A 20,252-nucleotide genomic window follows, 5' to 3' on the forward strand; every position below is an offset into this window, starting at 1 on the left:
AGCTAAGTGGTAGGCTAGAAATTTTTTGAGCTGGAACATTATGTGGGTGTCAGCCTGGAGGGCAGCATCCTAGTGTGGGCGCCTCAAGGCCTGTTGCTGCTGAACTGACTTGTGCCGGAGAGTGCCCTCTCCTGGCCACTGCTGGTGTGTCAACACCTCAAGTCTTTTCTTTAAGTACCCAAGCTTCACTTATTGTGAAGTCAGCAAGTTATCTACATTCATTATGAAAATTCAACTGAATTTTGGTCTTATTTTTAAAACTTTTTTTTTTTGTAAAATGGATTTAAAAGAACTCAAATGACTGCTCTATTTTTGTTAACTTGGTTTTTTCTACCATAGGTCTCAACAAATGGCAGCTATTACATCAGACAGTGACGAGTCCTGCTGCTCCCTTACAGTGTCTGACAGACCACTGTGGATTCAGACTGGGAGCATTGAAGTTAACACTGAGACGGGCAGGTCTGTCTGTGTTAAGCCCTGCCACAAAGTGAAGAGGGCATCATGTCATCACTTAATCATTCTAAAGTAGATTAGGCTAGACCTAAAAGAATTCATTAGTTCTTTTTCTGTAGTTTTCATTGACCTTGGTAGCTGGGTGTACCTCATGCAGGTGACAATTTTAATGAGAGAAAATAACTTTCAATTGTGCTAAAAAAAAAAAAAAAAAAAAGTAGAGCTAGCCTCCTGTGAATGCCTGTGAAATGAGAGTTTCTCCTAGGGTGGTAAAAGTTGGGTATCAGTTTGTAGAATTATGTCAAATAGCAACGGAGCCTCTGTGGGAAGTCAAATAGTGGATTTCTTTATCTTTTCACTATCTCAGTCTTTCTTTGTCACTTTGATATCCATTTAACTTCTTAGTCATTCTTAATGTGTGTATATATAAGGATATATATATATATATGTCCATAGGTGAACATATATATGTTCTCAGTGAATTGACTTCAAAACCACTGTCATTTACATAAGGAAAGTCAAAACTCAGAGGGGCCATAATCTCTTTAAGTACATTTATTGAGACCTCTTTGGATAGTGCCTTAAAGGCTTATTTTGGGTTTTTATACAGCTGGAAAGATTTAAGGATTTCTGTTATGCTGCTTTTGAACTTATGATCCCATTTTGCTTCCTTGAATTAAGGCTATTTAAGCATATGGTGTTTGCAGCCAGTAAAGAGCCATGATATTGCATAGGACCTGTAATTTGCAAGCTGGGTCAGAATGGCAAAGTTTGGATCAGAGATTGAGGCTGGGAGATTGTGGACGCTGACCTGTACTATAGGGATGGTAGGGTGATTTCTTGAGGGAATAGTGTTAGTTTTCTGCACCTCTCATATGAATAATAAGACCTGCTTCAACCCTGGGCTTTCTTGTCAACTTGAATAGGCCTCCCTAAGGTTGAAGCCAAATACTGAGTCATAAATAGAAGGAAAGGGAATTGTGCATGGGATTGGCTGTTTACCTTTTTTTTCTTTCAGTTTACTTCCAAAGTTCTTTGTGGGTCTAAAAGAGTATTACATGATACTAGTTTTAAAAACTAAACGTTTCTTAGCTCAGTGTCAAATTTAACGGTGTTAATGATTCTGTTTCTTCGGAAGTAAAGACAATTCACCTTCTATTCTGATGTGTGTGGTATTTACGGCTAGGAGCCATTGTTCATTGCTTGAGAAAAATGTGATAGAATGCTCTGTTACTGTGTTTTATAGGCCTCGATCCAGTAAGTCAGGGAGGCAACAGAAGATCAAGAGTTCTACCAGAGAATGGCAAAGACACTTCCTTTGAAATGTTTGGAAGTTAAATATTGGGAAGGATGGGGGGGGGGGGGCGGTTTCTTTTTCTCTTCTGCATTTGTTTTGTCAGTTGTTATTCTGAAAACACCACAGATCTTTGGTTTAAAAATACATTTGACCAAAAAAAATCATCATTCTCTCCATGATCAACTCTTTTAGAATTTAAGCTCTTATTGGTACTTAGTCTACCAGGTCCGAGAGGCATTAACCAAAGATGATAGAGGGTTGCCGTGGGGTTCTTACCACTTGGTATTAAAGGGAAGTTGATAATGTTAGTCAGAAATTCTGGTCATGCTGTCTAGCAGGAATTTTTATAAGCCTTGTATGGTGAAGAGCGCCTCTGCTCATGATCCTGTGTGCTGGTGTAATAAGGGACTCTGTGGTCAGTCTACTTAGTGTACAGAAGTTGTCTTCGAGTAGCAACACGGTGCTCTGGATGCCTTCTGATGTGCTGTGTCTACCTCTGGGAAGGCACCGTCCATCCTCCTGGTTTGCTCTTTGCGCATATGCAGACAGTACGGTCTGCAGCTGACCTGCACCTAGGTTGGTTTCACATTTAAATCTGCCTAAGTCTGTAGGTGGCCTGTGCTAGAAGAAGGCTGCTGGCGCTTCAGAGCAGTCCACGGCAGCAGCATGGACTTAAAAAGGTTAACATGGATACCAGTGAAGTGGCAGCAGAGAACGGAGCTAAACGCCCCCCTGCCCCAACATCAGGGAAATACTCATTGACAAATATTTTTAAAATCTACTCAAATGCAGATTAACTCTGTGAAGGTGACAACAGTTTTGTGTTGGAATGTGGCCAGATGTACTTTGGAAATAAAATGAATGCTTCTGCTGGCTAAGAGTGGAAGTCAATTGTTTTCTCATATATCGGTTAAGGTTAGCTGGTTTAAAGGAAACATTCAATCTACTGAATTTAAACAATGAGGACATCATTTTTGTCCCATTTACTTGTGCTTAACTACATTTTCTTCCTTTTCTTTACTGTATTTCAGCACAAAGACATTAGCAGGCTGCTGGTTTCATGGACCCGTACCACAGTGACACCACACCAGAGCATCAGGACTGAATGCCATTGGAGACTCAGATGTTTAAAGCTGCACTGAGAAGTAAATGTTAAGGCAGTGGTTAAAACCCACAGTCTATAAAGGGGCACTTGCAAACTGTGCTATAGTAAATCGAAGAAAAGGTATTAGGGGAATGTTTTATAAAAAATAAACTATTGCAATAAGTTATGCATGAGAGGAGGAGAAAAGTGCTATGAAACACGCAAAGAACTCACTTGAATTTTATGTATGAAGATTATCACTGACCGTTAACTTTTTCTGAATGTGAAGTTCTTTTCAGTACAGTTTGGACAGGCCTAAAAGGCACGGGATGATGACAAAGATGCTGAATTATTTTTTAAACAGAAACTCTGTGCTTTCTCCAAGGTTTTGTTAATCAGTTCAGATATGAGCAAAGGCATTTCTAAGATGGCTCTCCTGTGACACAGCAAGAGTCGCACCTACCCAAGCGAGACCAGAGTCTCCTTCAGGGTACCAGTGGAAACAAGAGAAAAGATTCTCTAACATCCTACTAAAAGGATGGCAAAGTGCCCCACCCCGCAAAGAGAATTTGGATCTTTTCTTTCTTCAATAAAGCAGGGCTGTATTATCTTGAATATACGTTTGCTTGTTAGAACATATTAAGATGTATTTATTTGCCACCAGTATTTAACATTTTGTGCACATTTTCATAACTACATTCTTACCTTTTAAATTCTGACTCAAAGTGGATAGGCTAGTGTTGACCTTAGAGTGAAAATGAATACTCTAAGCTAGTTCTTCATTCTACTGATGTAGAAAGGCTTTCCCCTGAATTTTGATGTGGACCTCTCTCATGGAGAGCCCTCCCTTCTAAGTGCAAAATACTCTTCCAGGTGTCAGGTGGGACTTGACCCTGGGAACAGGCAGTAGGAACAGACCCATAAAGAGCTTTCATGCATGGAACATGAATTCTTATTAGTGGAGACCACAGTCTTTTTCTTGTCTTTGGAAAATACATATTATGAAAAACCTTAATTTTTCTTTTTAATGAATGGAGAAAACTTTCATGAGAAAACCAGATGGACCTATCAGAACTGCATTTTTAAGGCATTTTATATTTGATGGTGCCGTACTTTTAATAAAACTGAAGTTTTTTAGTGGCAATACTGATTTATTTTTTAAACCAGAAAGATAATCCATATTGATTACTTAGTACAAAAAAGGGAAAAAAATGCCAAAAAATAAAATATAAAATTCATTTGAAGCAACATAACAACAGATAAGTGAGCATTTGGCTCAAGTGTTCAAACTTTCCATAATCTTACTGTATAGGTTGGAATTACTTAATAACCCCACACTCAGGATTAAGAAAAGGATCTGAGTGAGAGTTGGAGAACATTTAATAGCCCTACCTAGGACTTGTTTTACAACTCAAGAAGAAAAGGTGGACCGTCTTCTAGTGAGCTTAATATAAACTCTAATTATGCTACAAGTAAGTAAAAGTTTGGAGCGCATGCTAAAGTGTTTTTAGAAACTTCATGAAGTCATTATACACGTTTGATCAAATCTGAAAAAGTCAGCTCAGGAACTGGAGCAGCAGGGAGCTCTAAAGATGTGTACCTCCATGGTACCCTCTTCTTCACGGCCCTAGGGCTTAGGCTTGGGTCCATCTTGTTCTTTCTGATCTTGAACACCAGCAGTACCTTTCAGGCTCATTTCAAGACCCAGGTAACTCCAAGCCATGGTGGACTGTATAATAAGGATTTTTAATGAAGCTTTAGAATTCTTTGCGCAGTGATGGAAATGACCAAGAAATATACAAAGGCAAAACCTGATCTCTCCCAATTCTTTAAGTATCTAAATATTTTTTTTCTCATGACAAAATTCTCAAAGGCATTTTGTTATAAGCCATTTTCATTTTTTAATAAATGAAATTTGGTGGTATTTAAAATCTAGACATACCATGTTGCTATTTCACTTTTCATTGCTTTAGTTGCTTAATATTTAAGCTTTGCTTCATGCTACCTTTGTCTGTGTTTCAAATCTTTACAAGCCTATTTCATTTTGTAGACTTGAATGAAAAAAGTTGTTTCTCATCTAAAGTATGCTAAGACTTAAATGTTAAAGAATGTTGTGTAACATTTATCCAATAAAGTCTTGATTTTTTAAAATTTAGTTATTTAAAAACTTTTATTTTTTAGGAGTTAGGTTTTAAAGTTACTATTTTTTAACCAGTAAGATTCAACCACTAGTTGTTCCTTAGGGAGCTGTTTTAAGTAATACTGCTTTCTTAGGAGAACAGTCTATTTTTATATAATCACTGGAAGATTTTTTATGGGACCCTCTATGACCAAGGAATAGAGGAAGGGTGAAGAGTTTAATTATGATCCTGTCACAAACATTACTGTTTTCCTTTCTGATGGAAACAAATATGCTACCCTTCAGAGCTAGATGAAATTGAGCAAATATCTACTGGTAGGTTTAAGAAGTCCTGCCCTTACGGATAAATGGTTGCTTCTTTAAAAGCTCAGCATGTCCGATGTGTTTGAACCAGAAACACTCCACTGTTAGGAAAAAATGAGCCAATTAAAACCTCAAATTTCTAAAAATTTGAGAATTTTTAGACCAAAAACCTCGGTTAGTGTGCCTCCCCCACACACCTCTGGAAAAGCAAGCCTCTGGAAGGCTCTGTTATTCCGAGTATATATGGAGTGTGTTTTTATCTACCCCGCCCCCCTTGTTTCCTAATAATGAAAATGGAATTAGAACCAAGGTAAACAAGCCACGTGCACATTATCTGGAAAGCCTCCACATGACACTCACCCCAACACACTCCCAGTCATGTTAACATACATGTGTCTGTAGACACACCTCCTATCAGGAGAGGGAATGAGTGCAGAGACCCATGGCTACAACTTAGGACCTTCCTGGTGCTGTCGTCATGTAAGGAAATAGAAGTTTGGATTCATGCCCTGGAATTGTGTATGGAAGGTACTGGTACCATCCTGGACATGCGGGGTATGTCGCAGCAAGTATGCACTGTAGAAAACTGTTTTCATGCTTTTATACCTGATAACTCAGTTGTCCTCTTTCAAGTAAGGATTCTTCCCTCAGTGCTTTGAATAGAGCACACTGTATATTGTTAAGTACACCTTTCTCTGGTGATTAACATCACAATGAAATTTCATGGACTAACAACTCCTTTGCTCTGATATCAAGAAAGTACTGAACCTGGAATGAAAAGAGAACACAACTCAGGAATACTGTGCAAGAGGAAGAAAGAGCTGGCCGAGCCCAGTGGCTAGGTTACCATACCTAAGAGTTAAGAATACTTGTAGAATTAGGCCTTTCCTAAATTCCTTGTGAGGCGTTCTGTATAGAAAAGAACCTTCTAACACAAAGGAAGCAAAGTAAACCGGTGATATTAAGAGGAGGATGCTTCTAGACGCATGACCTGCTTTAAACTAGACTTGGATTCTGATCGAAGTCCTGCCAGTTACCTTCCTGACACAATCTCACTGTAGCCGCACTGGTCAAAAACACGGAAGACGGAATTTTTTTTACCTTGAGTGAAATAGTCTATAATCTTACCTTTCTGAATTCTAAGTTGTCAGTGCCTAATTCCTGTGGGTTCTGAATGGACAGCTCAGACCTACGATCCCAGGAAGGTGAACTATATCAGCAAAGTGAAGTACCTCAAGGGAAAGGAGTGCCTGCTGTGTCACTGTTCTAGAAAAGCACAGCCAGGGGTTCAGTGAGACACAAAGCAACCTTGTGGAAGACAGGGATGGGGGTGATCCTTCATATGTTTTAAATAAATGCAGCAGCTTCAACACTTGTAGAAAACGAGGCGGGCTGGAAACACTTTTGCAGCATAAGCGGAAGCTCTAACTCCTGGTCTCTAATGCCAACTCTGTCAATGGCAGGATTTAATCAGTGTCACAAAGGAAGTTATCTGACCTTTTCTCCCAGTTAACTTCATGAAGCAAAGCTGCAAACAGCACATTCTATTTTGGGGTAGTCAGACTATCCCTACAAAAACAATGTTGTGTATCAGAGACCGTCCACCAAGGCTAGGCTTTGAAATGCAAACTCTTGTCCCCACTTGACTCCAATCCCCTGCTTCCCATTCCAGGCCTCCTTGAAGATTTCTGTCTTTAGGCTGTTTGGAGACTTGACCATTTGTGGGTTTCTGAGTTGCTACTTTTGGGGAGCTGGAGGGCACTGGGGTGCTCTGGTGGTATGAGGTGGCTGCCTAATGGGAGTCCAGGCAAAGGGCCTGAGGTAGAATTCCCACCTGGGTGAGCTCTATTTCTCAGCAAGCAAGAGCTCTGGGAGCTGGGACTGAATAGTGGCTTCCCTGGCAGGGGGACAGCAGGCCATGCCATGCTTTAGCAAGAGGGAAATGGGAGTTTCCAAAGTTTTCCCCTTGAGTGAAAGGAAGAAGGTAGAGTCCTATTTCTAGTTCTGGCTGACAGAATTTAACTCCTACAGGATGGAGCTTATTCCTAGTTTGCAGACCTCAGAAGGTTGGAAATTACAAGACTGCAATATTCCTATTACCAAGTATTCCAAACATCGGTAAAGGCAGACTGGACTAACTCACAAGCCCTGAGTGTCCAGCCCCAGCTTCATCAATGAGCAGCCTGGAGCCAGGAGGACTGAAATGCTTAATGCTTTGGAATATGAGGCCATCTTCACTAGTTTTCATGAACATTACTAGTTTCTCTGATTGCCCTTTGAAGGGCTTGAAGCAACTGTTCTTATGCTCCAGGGTAATGCCAGCCCCACCTCTCGGGCTGCCTGGTAGCATTGCGGTGTCAGGAGCGTGAGTGGGCTTGGTCCTCCTTTTTTATAGAGTTCCCTGAAGGAACAGATGTCCCAGCCACTAATGGTACAGTGTGCACATACTTCCTCTTTTAAAGGAAATGAAGGTGCTAGAAGGACTAGGCATGTTACTATTGCAGTTCAGAGGGGGGCAGGCTGAAAAGGAGCATATGCATGTCCCTGAAATTGCTCCAGGATTTTACTAGGGTTTAGGGGTATGTCTCAAGCACACAGCACACACCGATTAAGTATTAAAGGAAGAGTTCAATGGGGCAGCCCGGGTGGCTCAGCAGTTTAGCGCTGCCTTCGGCCCAGGGCTTGATCCTGGAGACCCAGGATCAAGTCCCACATCGGGCTCCCTGCATGGAGCCTGCTTCTCCCTCTGCCTGTCTCTGCCCCTCCCCCTCCCGTGTCTCTCATGAATAAATAAAATCTTAAAAAAAAAAAAGTTCAATGCCTTAAGAAATGAGGGACGAGGTGGGCGGCAGGATCACAATAGGAACAAACAGAACAAACCTACCCAGGCTGGCAGTGACCCCTGGGCTGAGGCCGACAGACTGTGCCCCCAAACACTCAGCTCTCGAAGTTCCATGCTGCCTTTTAGGCCAACAGCAAGCTTAAGGAAAAGCTCAAATAAGAGGAAGAGGGATGGAGGCTTAAGTCACTGATTTTTCCTGTCCTAGGAGGTTTCTTAGATTGGTACTCTGGTCTTAGATGGTTACTAGACCTTTCCCTTTAAAGATCTTCTTGAGATTCAAGCAGCCACTCACTTGCACAGGTGTTCCCTACCTTCCCCTTTGACGTTCCACCACTGGCTAAAAGAAAGGATTTGCAGGTCTGGTTAGTTCTTAGGATCAGACAATCCTTGCAAATATATCTTCCAATCAGGTTTACATTTAATTAACACCTGCTGCCAGTTTCTCATCCCATGCCAGTCTGTTGACAGTAAAATGCCTTCAAAAGGTCTCTGGTCTCCCTACACCAGTCTGAACTCCAGCATGAGAGCCGTGTGAAGCCTAACCCAGCAACCATCTCAGAGGCCAGCTCAGGGCCCCACGAGCACAAGTACTCAGCAGGCCCAATAACGTTTCCAAAAGCAGTTCCCTACCTTCAACGACACAGAATACTGCAGAAAATAGGACTTTGGTCATTTGTAGACTTAACAAACATTCATGCTTTTAACTATACCTGAGGAACACTGAAGGTCCAATGTGTGAGGTCTTGGCATTTTACTGCAGCTCAAATGTAGGCCCAGTGCTGCTATGTTCAGGTCATTAGCTAGTAGGCTCGGCCACTCCCCAGCCTCCGCATCTCAGCATGGTGTAATATTCTCTATTCCTATAAGCACAATAACTTGTAATAAGATATGGCATTCTGGGGGGTAGGACAAGGAGCAAAAGGATATGCGGGAAGAACCCAGGAGCAGTGCTTGTGATGGAAGGTAAACCTATATGCAAATTCAGATTTAGAAAAAGAGGTCCATCTGAAGAACAGGATTTAACCACACTCAGATCCATGATGTGAGAGAAAGGAACTAATCCACGGTGTACTCACAGAAAAAGCACCGGATGAGTAAGACTTTGTTGCAGAAATAGTCCCAGTTTCCTGGGTGAGCCTTCTGCAGGAGGTTCCGTGAATGGAAGTTGCTCTGTAAGAGTTGGAGGGGTAGCTAAGATATAGTGTGGAGGCACAGAGAACACAGGATTCAGTGGAAATGTGATCTGGGACAAGGTGGGGAGTTTTGAAAATGTCAAGACAAATCCTTGCAGGTATTTAAAATGCAAAAATGAACCTTTAAAGACCAGGAGCCATATGCTTATTAGCCAGGTTGAATGCTCTACACGGCGGCACATGATGGCCTGGACTGGCTTGAAATGATTCTTTTTGCAAAGTGTCTTTTTAAGCTTCATGTGTACAAATACTGGGCTCACTGTTGAGTAATCCTAGGTGTGCCCTCTAAATCAGCCAGAACTGCCCATCTATCCAAATAAAAACACTACTGTACAAAGTTAACCGGGACTAGAAACGGCAGGGTGTTGAGGCCATCCAGGAAGTCCAGATCAATCCACTGGTCTAGACTAGGTGAAACCAAGCTGTTGACTTTCACTGCCTCCCACCACACCCTTTGGGAAAGGTGAAAAACAGCACATAAACCTTCTAAGCTGACACTTGAATCACTTGCTGGTCTTAAAATTTTGAGGAAAATGACTAGTTTCTACTTACCTTGAGATAATGGTTAGCAAGGAGACATTTTAAAAACCAGGTACTAATCAAAGGGTACAGAATCTGGAGACTTCTGGATAGTGATTGTTATTCACACTGAGAACACTTCTTATAAAATACCTTTAATACCAACTTACTAGGTTTCTGGTAGAGAAGTAGATGTTGGTGCTATAAAGAAATAAACATGGCCCTTACCTTCCAGGAGGTCGTGGAGGCAAAGGGGGAATAGGAGAGCATAGTATTTAAATAAAATGTATCTTATAGTCTTCAAGGAAATTCTAGAAAGAGATCCAAAATTATTTTGATCCACTGCAATATTGTCGAAATAGGAGCATATACAAACATTTTTATTCTATTCCATTCATTCTATTGTCAAACATTTTCAGAAAGTTTGACTCTATTTTTTTCTTCCAGATTTGTAAGTAGAGAAATAACTATGGTTGATTAAGAAGAAAACCAAAACACACCTTGGCTTAAGAAAATGCACATCTAGTTAGATTCCCTTCCTTTCCTTTCCAGATGCATTACTTAGCCACTGTGAGATTTCGGCGTGGTGGTGGTGGTGGACGGTGGTGGAGGAGAAGGGAGACAAAGAGGGAGAAGGCCTGAGAAGCAAAACCTCTAGAGCCCGCAGCAACAGCAGTGTCTTGAGGCAGGCTGTATCTAGGCAAACACGTCTATTTCCCCACTCCCTGGAGGGTCAGACAGGTGCTCAGGAATCTCAGCCCCAACCTTGGCCAAGTCTCAGTTATTAAGCTTGAAAGTCATAATCTAACAAAGTAGTTCTCAAAATATGGTTTGAGGGGCGCCTGGCTGGCTCAGCCAGGAGAGCATGTGACTCAATCTTGGGGGCAAGTTCAAGCCCCAAAATGGGTGTAGAGCTTACATTTAAAAAAAGCCAAAAAGTGGGCTAAAGCTTCTGAGGAGTTCCTGAGATCCTTTCAGGTCTCCAGGATCAAAGCTGTTTTCTCAGTAATACTAAGGGGTCATGTGCTTTTCTCACTGTCCTGCTGTCACAGGTATGTGCAGTGTAGGATTTCCAAGACTCCGTGACATAACTGTAACAGCCTGAATTTTAGAATTTTACTATCTTCTATCAAGCCACACAAGATTTACAAAAATGTAAACTGATGTCATTTTCCTTACTGAAATGTTTCTGGTTTAGGAGATATTTTTCTAAAAATATTTATACTAACAGGAAATGTATGTTATTTTTAAAGGAATTAACTAGATGTTTAATAAGAGAATTCTCTGGTTTCTCATCTGGTTGATGTCAATGTACATAATCCACATAAACCAAAACACTCTTTAAACTTCCTTGAGTGTGAAGGGGTCCTGAGGCAAGAAGACCTGAGAGCTGCTGCTCTGGCACCGTCGGCTGCACAGGAGGCACTGCCTGCTGAGAGCTGGGCCATACGGTGCTCAGCCCAGGCTCCTGTACAACATCTGTGATGTCACACAAACACTTTGGAATATGAGATGCCAGATTTGCCATAAAGATAGCAAAGCAAAAGGAACCACGCTCTTTTTCCCTTTCCCCTTAATTCTATGAAGAATTTCATTTCAAAATCTGGAAGACATGCTCACCTTTTCAGTTAGTACTGCACGTCATCCTGCTACCTGCCAACACTTTCTAAGGGGCTTCAAGGAACAGATCAAAGCAGCAGCATATCCTTCCTACTGGAAGTAGGCCCTATTCCAGCGTCACTCAGAGAATGACATGTGCGCTTCCTTTCTCAGATGAAACCTGCATGTCCCTGCCTTTGACACTCAAACCAGAACTGAAAGCTTTTCACCAGCAATCACTGATGACTAGGAAAAAGACCCTAAGCCTACCTTTGAAACCTCTGGGTTGCTGGAGCCTAAGAAGATGGCTTGTTCTGGGGTTTATGTATCACCATACCTGAATGAAGCTATTTTAAGTTGAAACTGTTAAGATGCTTGGATAAAAACACTCATAATGATCTGCACAAAACTGAAGAGGTACAAGAGAGTTTGTGAGATGGAGTTTCTTCTAGCATGTGGTAGAATGGTCACTTCTTCAAGATCATCTTCAAGTTGGCAACTAAGACTTTGGGCAGATTTGTAGACTCCAGTAACACTTAGCGACACTGCTCCCGAAGCCAGAGAAGCCTGGTGCTTCAGCTGTCGTCACGGGGACAAAGTTCACAAGCCAGCTCAGACCATCACAGAAAGCGTTTATTACCACAGAGGAAACCAGGAGACGCCAGAGCCCATGCCCGGCTGCCTGGGCAGTGGGAGTACTCAGGGAGAGGGGACAGTAGGCGGGAACCCCATTAATCATGTTTGGGCAGTTTCTGACCAGCAGTTTGCTCAGGCCGGGAGATACTCTGCCTGGGCCAGTGTGGAAAGCTTGAAGAGACCAGCTTTGACAAGCAGGCTTCCTCCTGGACAAAGCAAAGAACAGCCAGAACCAAGGGCAACAGCCACACAGACATCGAAATCCAATTAGGCTTATTACATCAGAAGTGTGTTTCACCCTGGCCATAAAACAAGAGGGAAAAGGGAACAACTGGGCCCTAGTGGGTAGCCTGTCTTTGAGATAAAATGCTTTTAAAAGTTAAATATTGGCAGGGCCTTCCCCCTTGCTAATAGCGAGCAGCACAAAATCTCCAAGCCAGCTTTACAAGCTACTGTGAACTTTGTTATCTGTTATTATTTGGATTTTGAACAAAATTGATGGAGTAGGAACCAGTAGAGGAATCCTGTTTGATCTGGAAATTTTCGGTGGAGAGTCCAAAAGGTCGAAGAACCAAGTTCCCAAGATCTTTTAGTTTACCTGTAATGGAAAATGGAAAATTCAGATAAATATGGGGAATAAACAGAAGGAGGAAGACCCCAACTGATCCTGCCTTACTATCTGATTACAAAATATAAAGAGCATCTTGCTTTTAAAATTATGAACCCTTTAGCCCCTCAGCAATGTGGTCACTTTGGTGCCACTCACCCCCACACCCGTGCTTTTGTAGATGATCGTGAGGGAGCACCACTGGCTCCCTTTGGGAAAGCAAAGCTTCCTGTTCTAACTGGCCAGAACCAACAAAGGACACAGACCCTGGGATGGATGATGGCCAAACTGACCGTTGCTCCTGGGGGGCTGAAAGTATCCTGCCAAGTCCCAGGGCCTGGTGCTGAGGGCGGCGGACCCTCCAAGTCTGTTCTTTGAGGAAAGCAGCAGCCACCTGCTGAATCTGATCCCTCTCAGATTTCTACCGAGCTTGGGTTCAGACTCAAGGGCCTCCTGCTTTACTAAGGAAAGCCTTAGCTTCTACACCAAACTTGTCGTTTCTCAGGAAATGAGAAATGTCAAATGATCTTGCTCATCTGACAGCACTGCCAACCTCAACAGTTCAGTCTCTTCTCCCTCGGATTCAGGCTTAACCCAGGTGAGCTCACATCCAACAGCCAAAACTGAGACACATGGTATAACCTAGGATTTTTATGCTGATTCTACATTTAAGAGTGCCATGGAATTTGTATGTCACAAGCTGGAGTTTTCAGGATTTTTCAGAGATTTACAGGGACTCATGGGGCAGTAAGATGGAATATTTGAAACTAAGGGTGTTTTGGAAAATCTTGGCTGGGATAGGTGAATACACAGTTTCGACCCTTTCTAAATTGTTGTAATTTTTCTTGCAGGTCCGTTCCCAATGGAGAGGACAACGGGAGTAAAAGGGAAAGAAATCCTTAATCATCGGAGCTATAGGTTCCTTCCCACCATCCTGCTTGTTAGCAGCTTTCTCTGAGGCATCCCACCTTGAAGTAGCCCAGGTAAAGAACTTCTAGACACACAGCCTTTAAACATCAAGGTCTTTTCTGATAATTCATGGAAAAAACTTTTGGTCTCAGACTAGACTTAGACCCCAGAGCTCACCATATTCTGGGGAAGCTCCCAGAACCCAGGCTGACCATTCTGCAGGCAGGCTTCCCCAGCCTAAACCTGAACACATACATAATGCTGAGCGTGCCCATCTGAGGAGAACTGCTGGCACAGTTCAGCCCTGCACACAGGTGCCGACTAGGGCATGGTCTCCAGCAGATGGATGCACAGGTAGGGGCCACAACCAGCACAGAAGAGGGGGCACCCCTGGGTAGGTGTGAGTTCCCCAGAACCCTGGCAGTCTGCTCTTGGGTTGAGGAAGGAGGACAGGGAGGGAACAAACATTTAAAGAAGCCGAGTAAAATGTTGCCGCTGGCACAATCCCTGGCTCTCCTGACACGGAGGGAGTTAAGAGAGAATGAATCTCCAGGAGTCACATCACACTGCCTGAGACCGGCAGGGCCACCCTACATGAACAAGCCTCTGCTCAGGTCCCTATCCCTCTCCCTGCCCCTGGAAGGAGAGCCCACTGCAAGTCCATCTCACTGTAGAGCAAGCACTGAAAGCACCAACTGTAAAGTATCTACTATGTGATGCAGCAGGAGCTCCGGAGTAAAGTTTATTCTCGGCTTCTGAGAAACTCTGTCTGGCAGGGTGACAAACACAGGACTAAAGTGGGCCCTGGGCAGAAGCTCCCCGGCCTGTGCAGGGGTGGCGAGACAGGCATCTCAGAGAGAGTACACTCGGCAGTGCCCTAAGGTCCTGGCAGTTCCAGGACGCTGGTGTGCCCCTGTGTTCCACAGGTGGCAGGGGGACAAGCCTTCCAGCTGCAGATGGAAAGGGACAGTTAGGACCTCTTGCAGGTTTCCACTTGGCCTGACTGGGGGAGGAAACTGCCTGCCACCATGAGCCTCGCATATTTTGCTTCTCTAGAGTGGCATGTGTGCAAATGTGCTTCTCTGGCCACAGGTGCCAGGGTGGCTGTGCTGCATGCTAGGGCTGTGCATCCCTGTCGCCTGCTGATGGAGCCCGACAGAGCCCGGCAGGTAAGGTACTCCCACAGGCAACTGTAGCTCCTCAGTGGCTCTGCTGGAACTTTCTCAGCACTAGGTCCTCGCAGCTTGTGACTTTCCCTAGCCAGCATCCCTCTCTCTGCCACGGGCAACGCCAGCTCTCTGCTCCACACTCAGCTTCGGCTCCCGCCCCTCCACCCACTCCTCCTACAGGTGTTCCGCCTATCAGTCTCTGGAACTTCTCATCTGACCCTGCTTCTCTCTCTGGGGACTCAACCTACACTTAAGGCGATCATTCTTCTTCTGTCCATTCTCAGCCTTTAGAATATTCTACAATAGTTTTACTACATTATCTCCAGAACAGAACAGGACGTGGGTAGTTCCACTTGCTCAATGAGACAATGGACACGAAGTGCCTGAGATAACTTATTCGCCATACACAATAAGAAAGTCTCCACATCAGAGAAGACCTGAGATTACCAGACCTGAATTCGACCAATAGTCCTAAGTTTATGCGATGGCATCCTGCTGTGTGTGCTGGGGATGCAGAGACAGGAGAATCACTGCACCAGAATAAGCTGAGACGTGATGGGGAAGACGAGACACACACACAGAAGGCAGCTCAGTGTTAAGCTGAGATACAGAGTGCCAGGAGAGTTAGTAAGAAGATTCCTCCCTGGACAAGCGGGGAGGAGGGGAGATCTGGTCTTTTCTAAGAGTGTGCACAGGAATTCCCACCTAAGAACAGACAGGACCGCGGCCATCCGAGATGGAGGGAATGGGCAGGGCAGGCAAAAATGGTTTAAATAAATGTATAGAGAAGGGCGGGCAAGGGCCAGCAGTGTGTCCAGTGGGCTCCAAGCTGGATGGAAGGGCACATCCTGGCAGGTTCTTATGAGCCAGGCCAGAGGTCTCTGGGTCTTGTGCCACAGGGAAGGTCACTGATGGCTTGAGAACTGAACTTTAAGGGTTAATAACACTGTGGCAAAGGGAAGAATGAATCAAAAGACAAGAGCCTGGGGACACCTGGGTGGCTCAGTGGTTGACCATCTGCCTTCCGCACAGGGCATGATCCCAGGGTCCTGGGATCCAGTCCCCCATCAGGCTCCCCATGGAGAGCCTGCTTCTTCCTCTGCCTGTGTCTCTGCCTCTCTCTCTGTGTCTCTCATGAATAAATAAAATCTTTTAAAAACAAAGAAAGAGTCTGGAGGGGATTCTGACAGAAAGTTAGTGCAGCATCATGGGAAAGAAGCCATTTATTCACTGAACAAACATTCGAATATCTATAATGTTGGGTAAAGAAGTTCTGAGGGATGCCTGGTTGGCTCAGTTGGCAGAGCACACAACTCTTGATCTTGGGGTTGTAAGTTCAAGCTCCAGGTTGGGTGTAGAGATTACTTAAAAATAAAATCTTAAGGGGTGCCTAGCTGGCTCAGTCGGTTAAGTGTCTGACCCTTGATTTTAGTTCAGATCATGACCGTAGGGTTGTGAGACTAAGCCCCATGTCAGTGCCCAGCACGGAGCCTGCTTAAGATTCTTTCCCTCTCCCTCTGCCCCTCCCCACTCCCTAAAAAAAGAACAATAATTAAAAAAATAAAATCTTAAAAAAAAAATAGCAGCTCTGAAATCAGACTGAGGCCAATGAGAACAGAAGGGAACAGAGCAAAACATTATGGTAGAACCAACAAATTTTTGGTTTTGAAAAATTCATCTTTTGCTGTTTATGGCAAAAGCAGAGAAACACCTTCAGTAGAGATGATGCTCATAAATACATATACAATCACACTGAGTTTTCCTGTTGCTGTTTAGAGTCAGGCTGGATGCTCAGAGACTAAGGCAGCCTGCCCTAAGACAGGATCCTTTGCTAAATTAGCCTATCTGCCACCCTTTCCGCTGGCTGCCAAGTTCGACACCCTCCCCCCTATGAGGGCCGTACCCAACTGGATTTCCTAATTTCTATTTGTTACAGATCTGGTACCATCACTCAGCCAGAACGTGTCAACATGTCCCTGACTTAGGATCTCCTCTGTGAGACTAGATTGCAGGCAAAGAGAAGAGTCCAAAACCGTGCTCAGACAAGAATGTTTAGGACTAGAGGTTGACGCCTGTCACTGGATCCAGATTTGATAAATAATAGTTTTCATGCTTCCAAGCAACATGGTATCACAATAACCCACGGACTCATTATGTGTAACTGCTCTTTGGAGATACTAACTGTGCAGTAGTCCATTTACCCTGAAGAGAGCCAGGAATGCCATTTGTTAAGATCCCTGTGGTTTAGGCCCCATGGGATACACCTGAATCCTGACACCACATTTCCTCTTATGACGTAGGCCCTAAGCCATGCGAGCTGCCTCTTGCTTTCCTCTGAGCAAAAGACCTATCAAGAGACAGCACAGGATATGAAAGAAAAAATTCACAGCCAAATCAAATGCCTACGTTAGCTCTTGGGTGAAAGTGGAGGCTGAAACAAGCCTTACCAAGAACTGTCGAAGAAGCAGGAGTCATTTCCCCTGAGAGGAGCTGATGGAGTGACAACCAGGAAATGAAGCAGAAAGCAGGGCAGTGAAAATCTACACAGATACTCCCAGAGGGAATAACCACAGCAAGGAAGTGGTTTGGAGACACTAATGTGGCCAGAGTACAAAACACTGCATGTATAGTCTCTAATGAGGATTAGGTGGGGTGTTATGAAGAGAAATATGAAAAAAAAAAAAAAAAAAAAAAGACCCTGGATTTCCAGGGTATCCACATATATGGCTTTAGCAGTTTTAAGAGTCAGTGACAATATCAAGGCTTTCTTGTGACCCTGGGTAATGGAGCTGGGTCTAGGACCCTTTACTACGCAGAGTAGAGAAGCATGTCATGCACAGGAAGAGCCAACAGAAGGTGTCCAATATTTGCCAAGATAATGAACAAGTTACTCCTAAGCATCCTTATGTAGTACTTGATCATGGCATCGTACAAGATGGCATTCTTAAATCAGTTCACAAATGTGTGCTCATTAGGTTGCTAATGGCCAGGAGTGAACTCTGGAGAAACTTCAGGAATCAGGAGAGCAGAAATGTCTCAAGAGATCTGCCACCCTTTCCGCTGGCTGCCAAGTTCGACACCCTCCCCCCTATGAGGGCCATACCCAACTGGATTTCCTAATTTCTATTTGTTACAGATCTGGTACCATCTAGGAGATACCTAGGAGATAATGGTACAAAGGAGATAATGATACAAATGGAAGACCTGGGCTGGATGGTGATCAAGGCCCAGGTGTATGCCAGAGCAGCCGGGCAGGAAGCAGTGTGGGAAAGGATTCTGGAGCTGTGTCCTGCTCCTTGTCTCTGGTTCCTTTGGGGTAATCCGTGAATTTCAAGTTGTGGCTCTAGATTTTCTAGGTCAGGACAGGAACCTGGCAGCTCTTGGTTATGGTAAGAAGAGTAGCATCTCATGGAACTGTTGGGACACAAGCTATACCTGCTAGTGGGACATAATGCCACCCTAGGACTTGGTAAATGGTGACAACCCACAGCGAGCTGACTCAATTTCTCCAGTGACACCTTGTCCAAATAAACACCAGAAATGGAACACAGCAAGGAATCGATGGCCACAGAGAGGTGTCTGAGATCTCAAGTCTAGTACATTCTCAAATATCTTTTTCTTTTTTCTCTGCTGCAGCTACAGCACAAAGAGGGAAAGGTAAAACTCAGTGACCTGCTGCTTCTACTTAGTGACCTCTGCTTCTCTCTCAGAGCAGAACGGCTGACCACTCCTGGCTGCATCCCTGCGATGCACCTCCCACGATGCTGCTCCCGTGCAGCAGTCGCACCCCTCACAGTGGTGGTGCACCAGAAAACACCTAGAGGGGTTGTCAGAACTGAGTGCTGCGTTCCACCGCAATCTCTGATTCAGAAGGACTGGAAATGTGCGTTTTGAATGAGTTCTCACGTGAAGCTGGTCTGAGCAATGCATTCTGAGAACCAGCCCCAAAAGATACCTTGCTTTCATAGCTGTTCAGTGGAATCTTGATCAGAGAAGCCTGATAGTAAAAACTAACTGGGGATACCTGTCACTAGTGATCAGTGGGACAGGCTGCTCAGGCAGAGTGTCTCTCTCACATTTTGTGAAAATACACAATCCCATTCTTTTTTATTTGCAACCAAGGCTTATTCAGAGATCTATGTGAGCATCATCATCTGGCCTCCAAGTACACATCGCTTGCTCTCCTGGCATAGCTACCAATATGAGGCTCACCTCACCACTCCCTGTGTATAGAACCTAACCCCAGGAAGGCTCTCGTCTGTCTCCCCAAGGTTAAACAGCCATGCTTCTCAAGATGCTCCTGAGGGCAGAGCAGTACACTAAAGATCTGCCCTTAGTTTCCTCCAGCTGAGCAGAGGAGCTTCAGGGATTCTGAAAATGTCTCATCTGAAAGTGTTTTTACTGTTTACCTATGTGGAAAAAAAATTTAATGCTGTGAAACTAAAACAGGAAATAAAGATAGCTACAAATATAATATAATAATATAGCTATAAAGCTATATTAGATATAGCTACTCATAAGGCTGTGCCTACCATCCAAATCTGATTTCAAATTTCTATGTTCCTCAAACTTGCCTGGTTATTCTGATCATAAAAATGCTACACATTTGAATTATACAAATAAAATACCACTCTTTGTTTTCTACATTGTGGTTTCACATAAGACTTTTTTTTCTTTAACTAGCTGTTCTAATTTGGTGTAATCATATAAGGTTTTTTTTTTTTTTTTTTTTAAGATTTTATTTATTTATTCATGAGAGTACAGAGAGAGAGAGGCAGAGACACAGGCAGGGAGCCTGATGTGGGACTCGATCCTGGGACTCCAGGATTCCACCCTGGGCCGAAGGCAGGCGCTAAACAGCTGAGCCACCTAGGGATCCCCATATAAGGTTTTTTTTTTTTTTTTTTAAATCTATTTAAATAAAAAAAGTGAAAATCACTAGATTTAAGCAAAGCCAAATAAATAGGACATTGATCACTTGTACTACCAGTCACTTAAAAAAAAGCTCTGAGCTTCCTGGGGTGCTCTGCCTAGCACCACTAACCATCCCCCAAATCCTTTCACTGTTTAAATTTCCTGGCTTATTACAGCCATGGAACTAATCTTTCCAGAGAAAAAGATGAAAGGAAACACTTCAGTTGCTGACCTCTTTCCTCAAATCTGAAGCCAACCTGATTAGCAAGGACTGCAGCACTATGATGGACGGCCACTATGGGTCTCCACTCTTGTTCTAATGATATTTCTAAATGACAGGCTAGGAAGGGTGTTCAAGTGTGTTCTATTCCCTTTGTTATTTAAATTAGGATTCCCCCCCACCATGGAGGCAGCTACATGGTTCTTCTTTCCAACAAAAATGCAGTCAAGTTACTGAGAAAAGAAAAGCAAGTCAAAGATTATTGAACAAATCTAAATAAAAGCCCACTTTGTTAAATAATTACCTAACTTCGTAAATGCCAATGACAAATGGTGTTGAGCAGTTTTTCAAATCTTTAACTGCCGGT

General features: G+C 43.6%; 2 protein-coding genes and 1 long non-coding RNA gene across 10 annotated transcripts in view; 2 read left to right on the forward strand and 1 right to left on the reverse strand.

The window, feature by feature from the left end:
• Nucleotides 1–4,989, forward strand: part of PWWP2A (PWWP domain containing 2A) — a 35,903-nt gene extending 30,914 nt beyond the window's left edge. The window contains exons 3-4 of one of the 5 annotated variants that reach the window (XM_072756727.1): nucleotides 340–459; nucleotides 2,782–3,451. In XM_072756727.1, coding sequence (XP_072612828.1) covers nucleotides 340–459; nucleotides 2,782–2,795 — 134 coding nt within the window. In that variant the 3' untranslated portion in view covers nucleotides 2,796–3,451. Of the gene's footprint in view, nucleotides 1–339; nucleotides 460–2,781 lie in introns of those variants that run through there. The other 4 variants (XM_072756730.1, XM_072756728.1, XM_072756726.1 and 1 more) reach the window with 4 other exon arrangements.
• A 5,313-nt stretch (nucleotides 4,990–10,302) lies between these two features.
• LOC140598660 (uncharacterized) lies at nucleotides 10,303–17,445 on the forward strand. Of its 2 annotated transcripts, XR_012001199.1 has the most exons (4): nucleotides 10,303–13,271; nucleotides 13,525–13,656; nucleotides 14,675–14,751; nucleotides 16,688–17,445. It is a non-coding gene; the product is annotated as an uncharacterized lncRNA (long non-coding RNA). The 2 variants fall into 2 exon arrangements; XR_012001198.1 differs by lacking the exon at nucleotides 16,688–17,445 and having other exon boundaries at nucleotides 14,675–14,771.
• TTC1 (tetratricopeptide repeat domain 1) overlaps nucleotides 12,046–20,252 on the reverse strand; it is a 48,754-nt gene continuing 40,547 nt past the window's right edge. For all 3 annotated transcript variants that reach the window (XM_026007742.2, XM_026007753.2, XM_026007763.2), the window contains exon 8: nucleotides 12,046–12,664. In XM_026007742.2, coding sequence (XP_025863527.1) covers nucleotides 12,531–12,664 — 134 coding nt within the window. In that variant the 3' untranslated portion in view covers nucleotides 12,046–12,530. The remainder of the gene's footprint in view (nucleotides 12,665–20,252) is intronic.

This window comes from Vulpes vulpes, chromosome 4, assembly GCF_048418805.1.
Source record: "Vulpes vulpes isolate BD-2025 chromosome 4, VulVul3, whole genome shotgun sequence".
Classification (NCBI taxonomy): Eukaryota; Metazoa; Chordata; class Mammalia; order Carnivora; family Canidae; genus Vulpes; species Vulpes vulpes.